Here is a 15,255-nt window from a genome sequence, read left to right on the forward strand (position 1 = left end):
GCAAGGCCATACTAGGTTTCCCACACCCTCCATCAAGCATCATCATACAGTACTAATCTCTCAAGCGAGGCACCCTCGCATGCCTCTCTGCCCAAAAAGCAAAGGACGTCCAACTACAAAACTATAAGGTACCGTGAAGTTTTCTTCTCATCTTTGGGGATTACAGGAAATATGAGTTCTTAAAACTTTCAAAAAAGTTCTAGGCACCTAAAACAGCATTCTTTGAGCTACCCTAGGGCGATGTCAGTGTCAATTGCAAGAAGCTACCTCGTAGCTCCCACAGAAAGACACCTTCCTACTGAGAAACAAGCACAGCCAGCTTTCTATGGGATGAGCCCTACGTAGGGTAGTTTAGGGTCACTATATACCGATCTAACACTGGAAACAGGGAAATGAATCACAAGGTACAACGATGGTCAACACTACCAGTTTGTAAATGGTTTTGATTCCTTCTCCCTCATAGACAACAATGAACAAAACTAGCAATTAAGGGCTAGCATGCAAGAACTGCAGTCCTCAGAGAAAGACACACAAAACAAGCAACCAGTTACACTCGCCTCCAAAACAAAAAACAACAAAACCACCACCAAAAAAAAAAAGGTATGCTGAACGAGTTGTTATCTTTCCTTTCCATTCTTTCCATTCTCTTAAGCTCAGCTTCACCACGTAAATGTCCTCTCATCATTAATGAAGTTTCTGCTTCACATCAGCTTTTTTTGTGTTCAAATGATGCTGATCATTGGTTAAGAGAATGAGATAGACCCTCTATCCAACAAGCTGAAATAAAAAATTCCAGACAAGACCACCTGTTCTTTAACAAATCTTCAACAAACCAGCAGATGTTCCTTTCAAGGGTTCTGGATCTCTGCTTTATTTTTATCTCCTTGACACAGAAAGAGAGTATTCCAGATTACAAGCAGTAAATTCCTGAAAAGCTGCTGCTATATCTAATGCATGCCAATTTTGAAATATTCTCCCCATTTTATATACAGGCATGACAATCGTTCAGGAATAAAGCCTTTGTTTCTATCCTAAGATTGTGTCATGGGACTACCCAATTTTGACATGGAATTACGCATGGAGCATGTATTGTATTTCAGGAAACATTTACAATATCTAAACATACCTGCAGCTTTCTACAGGACATCCTCAACTATCTGGTTGTAAACCAACTTGTGTCTATTAAGATTAGTAATTTAGACTTGCATTTATTATCCAGTCAGGCAATTCAAGGCTGTGTCAACAAAGTGACACAGGATACTGAACTCAGATGAAGCTCCTATTTCTCTTTCCCCAGTCCTTAGAAAGGCTAGCCAAGTCATGTCTGAATCAAAAATTATTCAGCAAAGAGATGGCAGAGATGAAGCTGCCCATAGGGTAGCTAGATACTTGCTCTCCATCTTGGACATGGTGCCAAAAGGACTTTTCACTTAAATCCTTTAAAAGGTAATCAGGGAAAATATGTATTTTATATATTTCTTAAGAGACGTAAACCATCTTTTTTTCCTTCTGTCCTCACAGGAATTTTCCAGAGAAGTACACTAGCCACAACAGTTTATTTAGACATAAGGTTTACTCATCACAGCTGTAATACTTTGTATGATAGTTCTGAGGGCTTACTGACAGAGACATAATGGAAACCAGATAGAGGCCTCTGTCATGGTCAATTTTATTTTTTCCCTGAAACATAGGTAGTATACTATGTGTGAGTTAAGCATCTTTCAAAACTAACATGGGGCATTTAGTAGAGAACCTCGTATTTCAGGGAGAAATTGTGGACTAGATCAGTGGACAGAGTAAGATTTCTCTCCCTGGTTCTTAAGAAACAAAGTTTAAATTATTTTAGTGGGGTACCTGAAACACAAGTTTGAGATGGTAGACTTAAACTCTATCATAAAGCTTTTGAATTACTTCTATATTTTGAATACCAGTTATTGAAATAAACCAAGAAAGCAGTTTCAAATTTCTTTTCTGATACTCATTTTATAATCAAACTCTTTTATAGATTTATAGGGCAGCTTTTGCCTCTGTATTTGTCACTGCTCCTCAATAACTTTGGAAACCGTTACAGGAGAGGTGGAATTGCCATGCATGCCCTGTAAGTTTCTATGAAGAAATCTGTGCCTGGAGATAAAGCCCCACATCCAATCAGCAAGAACTCAAATGTGATAAGTGGCAGTGGCCAACCAGCCCAACAGTAAGTACATGGTCTAAACTAGTCCAAGCTGCATTTTGACAAACCCAGCAGATGTCAGAGAAAACACAGGAGGAAGCTGAGGCTACTATGATCACAGAATGGCCGAGGTTGGAAGGGACCTCTGAAGATCCTCTATTCCAACCCCCCTGCTGAACAGGATCACCTAGGTTCATCCTGTGCATCATCACACGGGATCATCCTGTGCAATCACCATTGCACAGGATGGCATCCAGGTGGATTTTAAATATCTTCAGAGAAGGAGACTCCACAACCTCTCTGGGCAACCTGTCCCAGTGCTCTGTCACCCTCACAGTAAAGAAGTGCCCCCTCATATTGAGGCAGAACCTCCTGTGCTTCAGTTTGTGCCCGTTGCCTCTCGTCCTCTTGCTGGGCACAACTGAAAAGAGACTGCCTCCATCCTCTTGACACCCTCCCCTCAGATATTGATAAACATTAATGAGGACTTCCCTCAGCCTTCACTTTTTCAGGCTAAACGGGCCCTGTTCTCTGAGCCTGTCCTCATACAACAGGTGCTCCAGTCCCCTACTCATCATTGTAGACCTCCTCTGAACTGGTTCCAGTACTTCTACGTCCCTCTTGTACTGGGGATCCCAGAGCTGGACACAGTACTCCAGGTGTGGCCTCACCAGGGCTGAGTAGAGGAGGAGGATCACCTCCCTTCACCTGCTGGCAACACTTTTCCTAATGCACCCTAGGACACTGTTGACCTTCTTGGCCACAAGGGCCCATTGCTGGCTCATGGTCAGCCTGCTGCCTGCCAGGACTCCCAGGCCCCTCTCTGCAGAGCTGCACTCCAGCAGGCCAGCCCCCAGTCTCCACTGGTGCTTGGGGTTATTCCTCCCTAGGTGCACAACCCTGCACTTGCCTTTGTTGAACTTGATGAGGTTCCTCTCAGCCCATCCCTCCAGCCTGTCGAGATCCATCTGAATGGCAGCACAGCCCTCTGGGGTATCAGCCACTCCTCCCAGCTTTGTGTCATCAGCAAACTTGCTGAGGGTGCACTCAGTTCCTTCATCCAGGTTGTTGAGGAGTAAATTGAACAACACTGACCCAGTACTGACACCGCTAGCTACAGGCCTCCAACTAGATTCTGCACCACTAAGCACAACTCTGAGCCCTGTCGTCCAGCAAATTGCCAATCCACTTCCCCATCCACTCATCTAGGCTGCAATGCCTGAGCTTGTCTATGAGGATGTTATGGGAGACAGTGCCAAAAGCCTTGCTGATATATATGATATGATAGAGGAAAGAAGTATAAAGCACACAAATCCATCCAAAGCTTTGCTAGTTTCGCTACTTGGAGGACAACTTTCATTTTAATTGGCAATTTAAACCCATGTAACATGTATTTGTCTAGCTATTTGGCGGGTATCAAAGTTATTTCATGTGACAGTATAATACCGGCCTAAAGTGTTAATATATCTTTTTTAATAGCATTGTTTTAAACAGATAAAACTCGACATGACTTTGAAATTGTCAGAGTAGACTACAGTCTATGAATAATCTTTCTCTATGATGCTTAAGAAATAGTCTTACAAGGCTTATCCTGTTACGCGTAATGTTTTAAAGAACAAAGCACTTACATTTAAGATCACATTCAAAACATATATTTTTTTTAATATCATGGTATTTTAAGGAGACTAACAATTTATACAATGTAAATGCAAAGTATGAAGTTGTGGAGTTCCAAATACACATTCAATCTGCCATTTCTAGTTTTGTGCAAATTAATTTGCTTGAAAAAACTTCAAATGAAGAGTATTATCAGTAACACCCAACCTCCAGAGATAAAAAAAAGATTTTTTTATATCTGCTTGAAATTAGACTTCCCAGATCTACTAATTTTATTTTTGATTTAAAACAAGAAACTGTAAGCAATTACTATAACAGCAGTTAGCAACAAGAATGGGTGATAATTGTCAGTCATCAAATATAACCTATGCCCTTTCTTACCATCACCTTTTAGTCCAGTATGTAAATAAATACAAGAACTAACACAAATAAAAGTTACCACTATAAGAAAATACATTATATGCTGTAATTTGGAATAAAATCTCATACAATATCGGCTGCATTATTTGGGGTATGTATTTGCTTAAAACAGCTTGATACTAACAGTTAAACTTCTTTGTGTAAAGGACTACACTTTTACTCACCATCAGAAATGTGTTTTGTGATTAATTTTATACCAGTATACTAAGCTCTTAAGTGTGAAAATGACTCAAGTCATATAGTAGAAGAAGATACCATAGGCACCATAATATACTTTTTTTTTTTTTTTTTAAACAAAACCTGGTGAAGAACCAACAGTAAGAAAAGGAGGATGAAAATTAAAAGGCACATTCAGGCAAGAAATAATCAACACAGTTTGCATGATGCTATAGTTAAAAAAATAATTTATACTCTGTATAATTGAACAGATCAGGAACAAATACTCTGGTAGATTCTAATCCGTCAGAGAAAGCCAGTTTTGTAAGAGATGTGCAATTCAAATCAGATCACTCTTTTTTTAAAGTTGAATTTTGTTTTGTTTTAAGGTCAGTGTAAGGCTTATAACCAAGTGCATGTTAAGAGGACTACTCAAAACCTCTTGTTTTCCAAGTGCATAGAGATACTACGAACAATGAATATATTCTTTGCAAGATGTATTCTTGTACATGTGCAAGTCTTATCAAGTACTTGAGCGTCTTTCGGGTCTTGGAACACACTTCATAATAGCAGCTCTCCACAGGGCAGGGGCAAGTAAAAGGCTTAGAGTAGTCACACTCAGAATAAGAAGATAGACCTGAAAATTGGAAATAACAGCCATTACTTCTCTCCACAGTTACATGGTAAACTAAGAAATGATTTAAATTTGATGAGATCAGACTTTTCTCAATAATAATATTTTCAGGCTGAGACTTCACCTGTCTATCCAAGTATGCTTATTGTTACAAAGGCAAACAAATGCATGCACAAATCATGTAATTATCTGTTTACCTGGTTTGAACATTCACTTGCAAAAAAAAAACAACAAAAACCAAACCATAATGAGCTTATAGAATAACAGTTATTTACATCTATAGCTGAGAGGTCAATTTCAAAAGCTTAAGGTGTGCTAAAAAGTCAAAGGCCAAATACCGCTTTATTAAAAAACATAAACTATTCTGGTTCAAAGATACAATGGCAAAGTGTATTACTAATATATACACTATAGTTTTTTAACTATCAAGAATCCCTCTAAGTCACACTGCACATCTTCTGAAATGAGATCTTTGTTACATGTTATGGAAGAGTCTTTTAAAATGGCAGTGAGAAGTAGTTTTGAGGTCTCAAACAGAAGAGTGACATTTGGAATTCAGAGCTACGCAAACCTGTACAGTAGAAAATGACATGAACACTGACCCAGGAAAATTGAAAGCCTGCGGGCCTGCAAGCACTCTGGGTGGGCCGCTAAACTGATTCTGTGATCACGTATGGGTATCTTGAAACTCTGTACAAACATACAGTATTTGTAACTCCTAATTATATGCAGGAGTAAGCAGGAAAATGATTCACCTCTACATACGCAAGTGAACAGCATTGTGTAGATTTTCCACACTAGCTTTATTTGGAATTGGTTCCAGCATTATACAGCCCAGTGCTCCCACAATGGACAGTTCAAAGAGCCAGCAGAGTATTTTTGTGAGCAGAGATGCAGAGGAGAAAGCACTTAGCTTTAGAAAGTGAGGTCAGTTGTTACATCTCTGTAGCCATAATTTACTGAAGTTTGCAAAACAGAATTCATCTTGAGAAAATAGTGTTCTCGTAGCTTGAATATAAAACTAAGTTTAAGGTTTCCTTCCTAGGGTATTTTTTCACGACTACTGAAAAAGCTTGTTTCTTCTGCAGTGGATTTAAAATTAACAATCTTTGCAGGTAAAGACCACAAGTTTGTTTGCTCACTTGTTTGATTGTATATTAAGGCAACTTGCACTTCACCATACCTGCCCTCTACTTCTGATTTACTAATATTTCCTTAGTCTGTTCCTACACTCTCAATTACCTCTTTCTATAGCTGTATCAAGATTTTAAAAGCAAAGGCTTCTCACTCTTAGACACTTGGGTGCTATCTACAATTCACTGCTCAGTTAATAAAGAAGTTGTTAAGGGGGAACAGTTAAGGCAAAACATTTATAACTATACAATTTTAAAATTAAAACGTGCAATCTACAATATTAAAGTCCAACATGTAAAAAAAGTTCAATAAAGAAAAAATTGAACTAAGAACCCTGTCAAGGACATACAAGTTTCTATTTGTACGGGCTGATTATTTGTTAACAGTCTAGAGATTACACAAAATAGGCCTGTATTTCACATACACTGCAATATAAAATCCCAGTAAGTTTTTAAGGTGCAAAACCCAAAATTAATAACTATAAAATAGCTTACCTCCCGAGATATGATCCCTGCTCTGCGTGCTCTACTTCCAAGAACAAAAGAGAATTCACTGACTTGTGCCAGTCCTGCTGAGACAATCCATTTGATATACTGGCTGGTCTTTGGAAGAATCAGGGAAAGGACAAGCACTGCCAAGACAAACTTTAAAAAGCAGGGGTTTTTGGGGGGTTGTTGTTACATTGTTGGCTTTTATGTTTGTTTTTAAATAAAATAAAATAGTACTATCACTGTAAGATACATAGTATCAAATACAACAATGCTGGACATAAAAATAAACTAGCAGACTTCTAAATGTCTTCTATGTTAATGTCAAAAGAGGCAAAAAGTACACAGCACAGTACAAAGTAGCATATTTACTAAAATAAAGCATTTGATAACTGTTACAAGTCCTGAGTTAAGCAAATAGACATTTCTCCATGTGTAACAGACTTTTAACATTAAATAAAAACCCTGTATATTTGATTTTTATCCCTGTATATTTATTTTTATCTTTTAAACATAAAAATATATGTATTTGTGTGTATATAGCCTAAGAATGTTGAATCAAACTGTATTCTATCAGATTCCCCCAATTGCAGTAAAGATGTATTACTTCTCAGATGTTTATCAGATTTATCATATTTTTTACCGGATGTTCAGTTTTTGTACAATTTTCATTACGGCATGCAGCACTAAGATTATTCACACTGTTAAAAGATTTAAAAAAAATAAATAATAATACCTTCATTATGACCACAGACAATGTAAGGAAGAGTAAGACTGTGAGTTCATATATGACAAATGTGGGGAAAACATGAAGTCCTAGGAGGAAAAACATTGGTATTATCTTAGTACATCTTTTAAAATGAACAACTTTAGCCAAGCATTCATACTCACATGTAAGCAAAGGCTGAATATAAAAATTTTGTATTTATTGGAACAGACAATGAAAACATGTAATGTTTCCAAATGATGAAATAATATATTTGTATTTTAAACTATTCAGATTTTATTGCATCTATAAAGAAGCATGGAGTTACATTTCGTTTACAAGAACTAGGGTTATTAGTGAATTTTTTTTTTCCTTAAAGGTATGCGCTATACTGTGGTTTGTTCCATTTCTAACGTATTTAGAGCATATACAGTTCATTGCTGAAAGAAATCCACCAGACAGTAATGTCTCACAAGACGCATTTACAATGATTCAGTTTTGACTTTTTTTTTTAAGATTTTTTTTTTTGCCACTGCTTTGATATATTTTTAATTTACTGAGTGCAACTAAGTTCTATTTAATAGCAATACTCAATTTGTTATTCTAGAAATCCCTGGAAAGAAATATTTCAAAGTTCAATGCTAATATTTTATTATGATAATTTTCAGAGTTCATAATAGATTTAAGTGCAAGACTATATTTTCAAAAACAAACAAACAAAAATCCCTAATACACCTACCAACACTACCTACTTAATCACTTAAGTATTTCCTGCCAAACCTACACATTTTTGGAGGGGGTTATCTCCAACAATATTCCAAATTGAGTTAAATTGACAGATGCATTAGCACTTTTGTTTATATTTTGTCTCTTCCACACCAGTCAACAGTCCAGAACCTGAACTGAAACACACTTCTTTCATTAAAGCTATAAAAATGCTGCTGGAAAATAATTCCATTGTTCTGCACAGTGACTGCAAGATACACTTTGCTAGCCATTCTTGTATGAAATGGTAATGGACTATTACTGAGGATGGAACACGTTACACATAAATTACAAGTGCAACAAAAAACGTAATTGTTGTGATCCCGTGACCCTCACATGCAATCACTGAAAGTCACCTGAACAAGAAAACTCACTTGGACTGGAATTGGGAAAAGCCATAAACCCCTGAGTATGGTCTACCCCAACTAAAGGATTATATAAAGCCACATTTCTATGATTTAGGGTTGTTTTCTGTTGGTCTTGGGTTTTGTGGTTTTTTGTTTGTTTGTTTTTTGAAAAAGGAATATATCAAGGTGGCCTTGCTCGAGAACCTTATGTCTCATATTGAGACACTTGAATTTTATTCCGAGTTACCACACACATATTTTCATTAATCTTATCTGTATAATCAGTAAAAGGTCAAATCTTGCTGTAGTATCAGCGAAATTATTTGGTTATTACATGAAGCAAGATAATGAACTGTCAAGAACACAGAAGCTTAAAACTAAATCCGGCTACTATTAAACAGACAAGAAAAACAAATATTTGTTGAAGTCCTGGTGTCACTGAGAAGGAATCTTACTCACAGCTAAGTCCATTTTTTTCTCCTAGGATATGAGGGACTTATGCAGGCAAGCATCTTTGGAAGTCCATTCCTTTTTCACAAAATCTCTTAAAAGAGAAACCAAACTAGTGGAGATGTTCCTGAAAAATCCATAATAGTTGGCAATTCTCCAACCTAACTGTTTTTGTTGAAGGGCAAGAGTTCAGCTTTCTGAAGCACGAGGCCAGTAAATCAATGCTCTAACTTCTTATTCTAATGCAAGACCAGTTTCCACGAATTTTCCCTGCCCTGTAGCACTGCAGAGCCTAAAGAACTGTAGAGAACCAAGAGTTGTCTTCTTAAATGCACAGGAGAATTTACTTAGAGCAACTTCAAGATGTTTTGTCCATGTGCACGTTCCTTTGTGGATGAAAATGTACTTCAAATACTGTAAGCTCAGAGAGTTGTATACAAGTACTACCCATGCACACACCTTGTTTTACTTCTTAATGTCCTTCCAACTGCAGAAACACAAATGCAAAAGATTATCAGAGTAAGGAAAGAGATGGCAGAACAGGAGATGAACACCACACCAAAAAAAAGAAATCTAAATGTGCGTGCACATGGATGGGCAAGTAGCTTCTCTCTTTTTAATGTTTATCATGCGCACATTGCTTGTTCACCTCTAGGCTGGTCTCAGAGAGGTACATGAAAAGCAGCTAGAGAAATACAGCCTGTAACAACGTCGTCGTGTCTGACAAGAGGGCCAACCAGCATATCTGGAACTGTAGACTTCAAAGGGAGGCTGTAAGTATAGCCTAGGGCTCTCCTCACTATTGGTGCATCAACGTTTTCAGTTCTGGAGCAGACAGGCAGTCTGAAGTTCATTTGGACTGCTTGCTGATGTGGAGATTATTACCATATTCAAAAGAGCTGAGGCACAAACTACCACAGACTTCTACGCTAACCCTTTGGAGGTGTCTATTAGGTGACAAGTGTCTGTAAGGTAAAGCAAGCCTAAACCTGTTGCATACACAGCTCTGAGGAAACAAATACACAGCCCTGCAGGCACACACATTTTGGGCAAAATAGAGCCCACCATAGTGGGTTTATGGTTGTTACAAACCTTTACCCTAGCTCTCAACAAAACCTTAGGGTAGAGCCACAGGTCACATCAGATTGCAACACAGCACACGAAGCCTTCCTGACAGCACAAACTCCACCAGACATTCACCTCACAGACAGCAGGAGCATGACTTATTTCAATGGATTTAATCAGACTCTGCGACTAGGCTCAGGAATCAACACAGACTTGTTCTAAGACAGCAGAAACACTTCAGTCAAGTAACTCAAAAACTTCAGCACCATCATCTGGTAGTGTGCGGCATGTCGGCTGGTCACTAGTAGGTAGGGTACCAGCTAGGTAGGTTTTCACAGAGCTGAGTACAATCCATGGGACTTCAACTCTAAGCACTGTTCTGGAATGGAGCATCGCTTTGAAGGTGACCTTACACCAACATCAAGCCCAAAACCACAGTTCACTCATATAAGTTGCTATGTGTTCTCCTATGGGTGATTACAAGCAAGATTTTACACACTTTTTATACGTACTTTTTCCTTAACAGAAAAATTGCATTTATTTTAAACAGATTACACAGATTCTGCCCGCCTGCTACATGGCTGCTAAACAGCGCGCGAAGATCCAACTACAGTCATCATCATGTCCTGCAAAATCCAGCATCAATAAGAGGAATCTTAGAGATCCTTGACAGCAGACGTGATGAAAGAAAACAAAACTCTGGTGGTCAAATCTCAGCCAGTAGGAATATTTCTGACACATCCTCAAGATGGGACAGTCAATCAGAAAAATAACTATAGTGATGTACTGGGATGCTGTATCTTAATGGACCTAAGAGCCCTGGCTAGATCAAAAAGATAACAATAGCAGAATGGAAAAAACAACATTCGCCTCCATTTTTGTGAAAAAAAGGAGAAAGCTACCTCCAGTCTAACGTCAGTTCTGAGAGCTTGAAACATCCAGGTTTCATTCTGTCCCATGCAGGACAACAAAGCAGTAGGGCTGGATGGATGAGGAGAAGGTGATGAATGTCACCTAATGAATTCCAGTCTTGGGATCTTCCTTTGAATTCTCTCAAATTCAACAGAAATGTTAGAGGCTCGGAGAAACACCGTATGTTTGTTCTGGACAGTGGTACCGCTAACACTGTCAGCATCACCTCTCTTCAGAGGAAGAAGATGAAGTTTTTCAGCATCTTGCATTTAAGGCCCCAATGCTGGCCACAAGATTTACCCAGAAGAGAAACATGGAGCCTTGCAAGTGAGTACGTCTGTACAGCACACTGAGGACACACGACCTAGTCACTCACTAGAAGCAAGATGCCTCCTCACCAGTGGCAGATAGGGTTGCTGATGCCCAAATTCCACACATCTTGTAGTCTGAGAAAACCCAGGATATTGGAGCCTTAAAAAATAAACAGGCTACGCAAAGATTCCTCCCATCTTCCTGAAAAGCAATCAAAAGAAAAATCAAATGAGGCAGAGGTGGAAAGGGAAGGATCTGAGTAGCAGGTACTCAAAGTTCTCCAAATGTGGCTCTAAGAAGAGACTGGTCCAGACGTTCCCTCAAAAAATATTAGTGAGGACAGAGAGTAACAGGAACTTTCTGACCTCAACAGATAACACGAAGAGAGCCAGAAAACTGGAAGAAAATTTGAAGCAACACACAGAGGTGTAAATGAATGTACAGACGGAGAGTTACTCAAAGTACAGCTGTTAATGTCTAACTGCACAGGTGTATTATTCCCACAAATGCATCCATGCGTAAAGTTAAGAGCAGCAGTATTACACAGGTCGAGCTAAGGGCATGACTACTGTCACAGACAGTATGTGAACAAGTATTGTTCAGCTCAGCTTTCAAGAACCAGAATGATTTTTGTAGTGAGAACACAAGTAGACATTTAGGACGAACAAAAGAGCGACTAACTTCTCCAAATGATGTATTTACATTCACTCTTTGGTTAAGTCACCCCCCCAAGGCAAGTGCTTTCACTTGGCCTGTCTCCTCATTCAGTGTACCTAAGCACTGCAGAAATGTGTTTCAGTTTTCTTCAGAGAAGGCATATGGGCAGCTAAGGAATCTAACACTTCAAAATGAAGATAGCAACCGATTTATATAAATATTCTTGGAATTAGCATGCTCTGGATAACAACCTTAATGAGTTTCTCCCCTGGCCTTACGCATCAATATTGCATTTCAGTCAGCGGGTAGTCTGAGATATTTCTTGTTCAATTCTTCCTGCATTGAGCACACACAGATTACATCTTCCTAACTAAGGAACCAAGATGCTATAAAAAGGCTCTGCTTCCATTACCATATTCTGCTTACAGAGAAAACCGAGCCACAAGGACCTGAAATTTACTCTATTCACTGACTCAAATTGGTAATAATTTTTTGGTATAAATTACAAGTATATCCACTGCAAAGACAGAAGAACATTTTCTAAAAACCAAATATAAGCCCCTTCTTCCCTTAAAATTTTTAGTTATGTGCTTTAAATAGCACAGACAAATTCAGAATTGAGAACAAAAACCTGCCATTAAAACAAAAATTGAGAGTACAACGTGGAAATTCCTTATGAACATTAATGTTGCATTTAAAACTTTAGCAAAGTCAAAACAATGTTGTCATCAGTTAACATTTTAGTATTGAAAAAACATAAAATCTATCTCCCCTCAGTTTGTAGACACCAGTTGATTTATTTATTTTTACTCCCCTACATTGGTAGGTTAGCACTGTTTTTAGTAAGGTTTGTCGGAAATTACCTATGGATGCAAAGAAAATGATGGCAAGAAAGTCTCGTATTGGTTCAATACAGGACATAATCTCCTCAGTGACCATATGACCCTGAGAAGAGATCAGAGCTCCAGCTAAGAAGCATCCCAGCTCCATCGAGACATCCAGCAGCTCTGTGATCTGTCGAGGAATAACAGGAAAATCTATTACCGTTCTCTTGCCCAGAGTGACCTTCTTTACCATTTCACATAGAAATTACAGAGCTATACATTGCACTGGATGTAATAAATTAATATAACCTTACACAAACTCAACATTAAATATAATTTAGCTTATTTCAGTTTTCTGCAGTATTATGTTTGTACAAGAGACTCACAAAACCATGATGTTTCCCCTCCATGATGTTACTTCCTTCCCCACAAAAACAAATTTCTTAATCTACATTGCAATGCTTTGTGTCACTGTTATGGATAGCATTTGATTTCACCAAAATGAGAGAGACTAACAGCTTGAGAGACAGGCTTGCATTATACACCAAGGCTGTGAAAATAAGCCATAGCAACTTCATGTTTCCCAACCGTCAAACAAGGGGAAAAAAAAATCAAAGCTTATAATTTGGGAGAATAGTCTCAATTTAGCAAAAACAGTCCCAGACATAATTTACATTTTATTACTGTAAATAAGACCTAAATGTGCTTGTGTGTTTTACTGAGTTGGGATGGATTTAAGCATGTGAAGTAAACTGCTGGAATGAAGCATCTACTTGAAAAAAATCAGACTGCTCTTTATTCTTTTTTTATTATTTGAACATGGTGCTAGAAGGGAGAGATGAAACATGTAAAAGAGACTGAACTACAAAATAAGAAATTGCTTAAGGCAATGCTTGTAACATGAGAAAAGCAAGCAGCACTTCTCATAGGTATAAATAAAATGCCTTTAAAACGATACTGCTGCAGACGGTCACCTCACTTAGAAAGGACAATGCTATTAATATTAATAGGACATTTTAACTGAAGACTTATTTCCATACTAATTTAGTTAAGTAACAATACACCACGGTGCATTTATGGACGACATTGATCATGTCTTTAATGGTGTTACACTAAGGTATGATGCTAAAACTCAAGTGACTTGAAATTAATGGAGGAGAAGGAAAGACATGATAAACAAGTCTCCAAGCAATGTATAAAATGCTGCCTAAAACTAAACCCCAGTCTTTTGCATATTTAACTATTAATGTCTGAATGATCATCACATAATTCCATTTGTGATGATAGTCCTTAATTTATTGCAAGATATTTAAGAAAACAAATTGGGTCTGTCAACCTGTGCAAATAGTTGCTAATCTGGCAAAACCAACAAAATAATCCATGCCAGCGACTGTGAAAAATATGCCACTTTGGATATACTCCTATCTTAAAACAAAAGGAATTTCAGTTCAGTCTCAAAGATGTGCAGTGCTTTTCCTAACAATCTGAAATTGCAAGAGGGAAGAAGGAAATGTATATGAAGGATTTAAAATCACCAGGGGTGAAAAAAAAAAAGGAAGAGAAACATAGGAAACATTTTGGGAAGTCACAAGCTCTGGAGTATGACCATGATCCAACACAGCCTCTTCAAATAAAGTTGGAATTATTTCTACTATTCAGATATAAACCACCCACAGTTAAGTGTTATCTGCTATAACAGAGCTTCAGGTCAAAACATTTATACCTAATATTTTAAGCATTCATATGCACACGGTTAAGTTACCATTTAAGAAGGGATTTACCAGCTCTTGTATTGGAATTGTATGATATTGTGCTGTTATCAGAATCACTAGTCAAGTAAGGAACATTATAAGTGTGAAATAAATATACTACATGCTTGTTCAGAAGGCATAAAACACAACTAGAGTAAAATCTATGTCTGTTTAAGTTTGCTCCCACAGCATAAAACCCGAGATCTATGTCTTTACTCTAGAGCAAGTTAAGTATGAGTTCAAGGACCTGGTAGATACAAATGCAAATTTTGCCATTTGTCTGTTCTCTAGGTACTTCACAACCTCAGGTCTACTACATATATATATATATATATATATATATATATATATATACACACACATATATATATATAATCATTACACAGAAAAAAAGAGAAGTGGATGATGAGAGGGCAAGGAAAAACCCCAAAACTAGGGTATTTTCTTAACCTCACTCAACTTCCTCCAGTCTGTTCTTCAGATTTATACCAAGACTGCTTTTACTGTTCCCATCCTGGTTTCTGGTTGTCCAATATTATCAATAAGCAGACACATTTCCTCAAATTAATCTGTAGCTTCAGGGGTTATCATAAATAATGTGTGCAGATAGATACAATGAAGAATGTGTGTTTTACTGGCAGGAAGGGCTTCTCAACAAAATGTATTATATAGGCAAAACTCAGAATGTATTTTGCATTTAGCATTCCCTCTCTGCTTGCACCATTTTTAATGTTTTCCTTTATTGAGCAGGGCTCTAACGACTACTGTTCCCTGTGCCATGTTCTGTCCTTTTCTTGACTCCTACATTACAGTAAGCTTTGCCAGTCAAAACTAAATGAAAACT

General features: G+C 37.7%; 1 protein-coding gene across 2 annotated transcripts in view; it reads right to left on the reverse strand.

The window, feature by feature from the left end:
* Positions 1-3,807: 3,807 nt before the first annotated feature.
* The window catches only part of TMCO3 (transmembrane and coiled-coil domains 3), a 30,705-nt gene continuing 19,257 nt past the window's right edge, over positions 3,808-15,255 (reverse strand). For both annotated transcript variants that reach the window (XM_040556438.1, XM_040556507.1), the window contains 4 exons: positions 12,700-12,850; positions 7,359-7,438; positions 6,629-6,778; positions 3,808-5,003 (listed from right to left, as the gene is read on the reverse strand). In XM_040556438.1, coding sequence (XP_040412372.1) covers positions 4,890-5,003; positions 6,629-6,778; positions 7,359-7,438; positions 12,700-12,850 — 495 coding nt within the window. In that variant the 3' untranslated portion in view covers positions 3,808-4,889. The remainder of the gene's footprint in view (positions 5,004-6,628; positions 6,779-7,358; positions 7,439-12,699; positions 12,851-15,255) is intronic.

Source organism: Cygnus olor, chromosome 1 (genome assembly GCF_009769625.2).
Source record: "Cygnus olor isolate bCygOlo1 chromosome 1, bCygOlo1.pri.v2, whole genome shotgun sequence".
Classification (NCBI taxonomy): Eukaryota; Metazoa; Chordata; class Aves; order Anseriformes; family Anatidae; genus Cygnus; species Cygnus olor.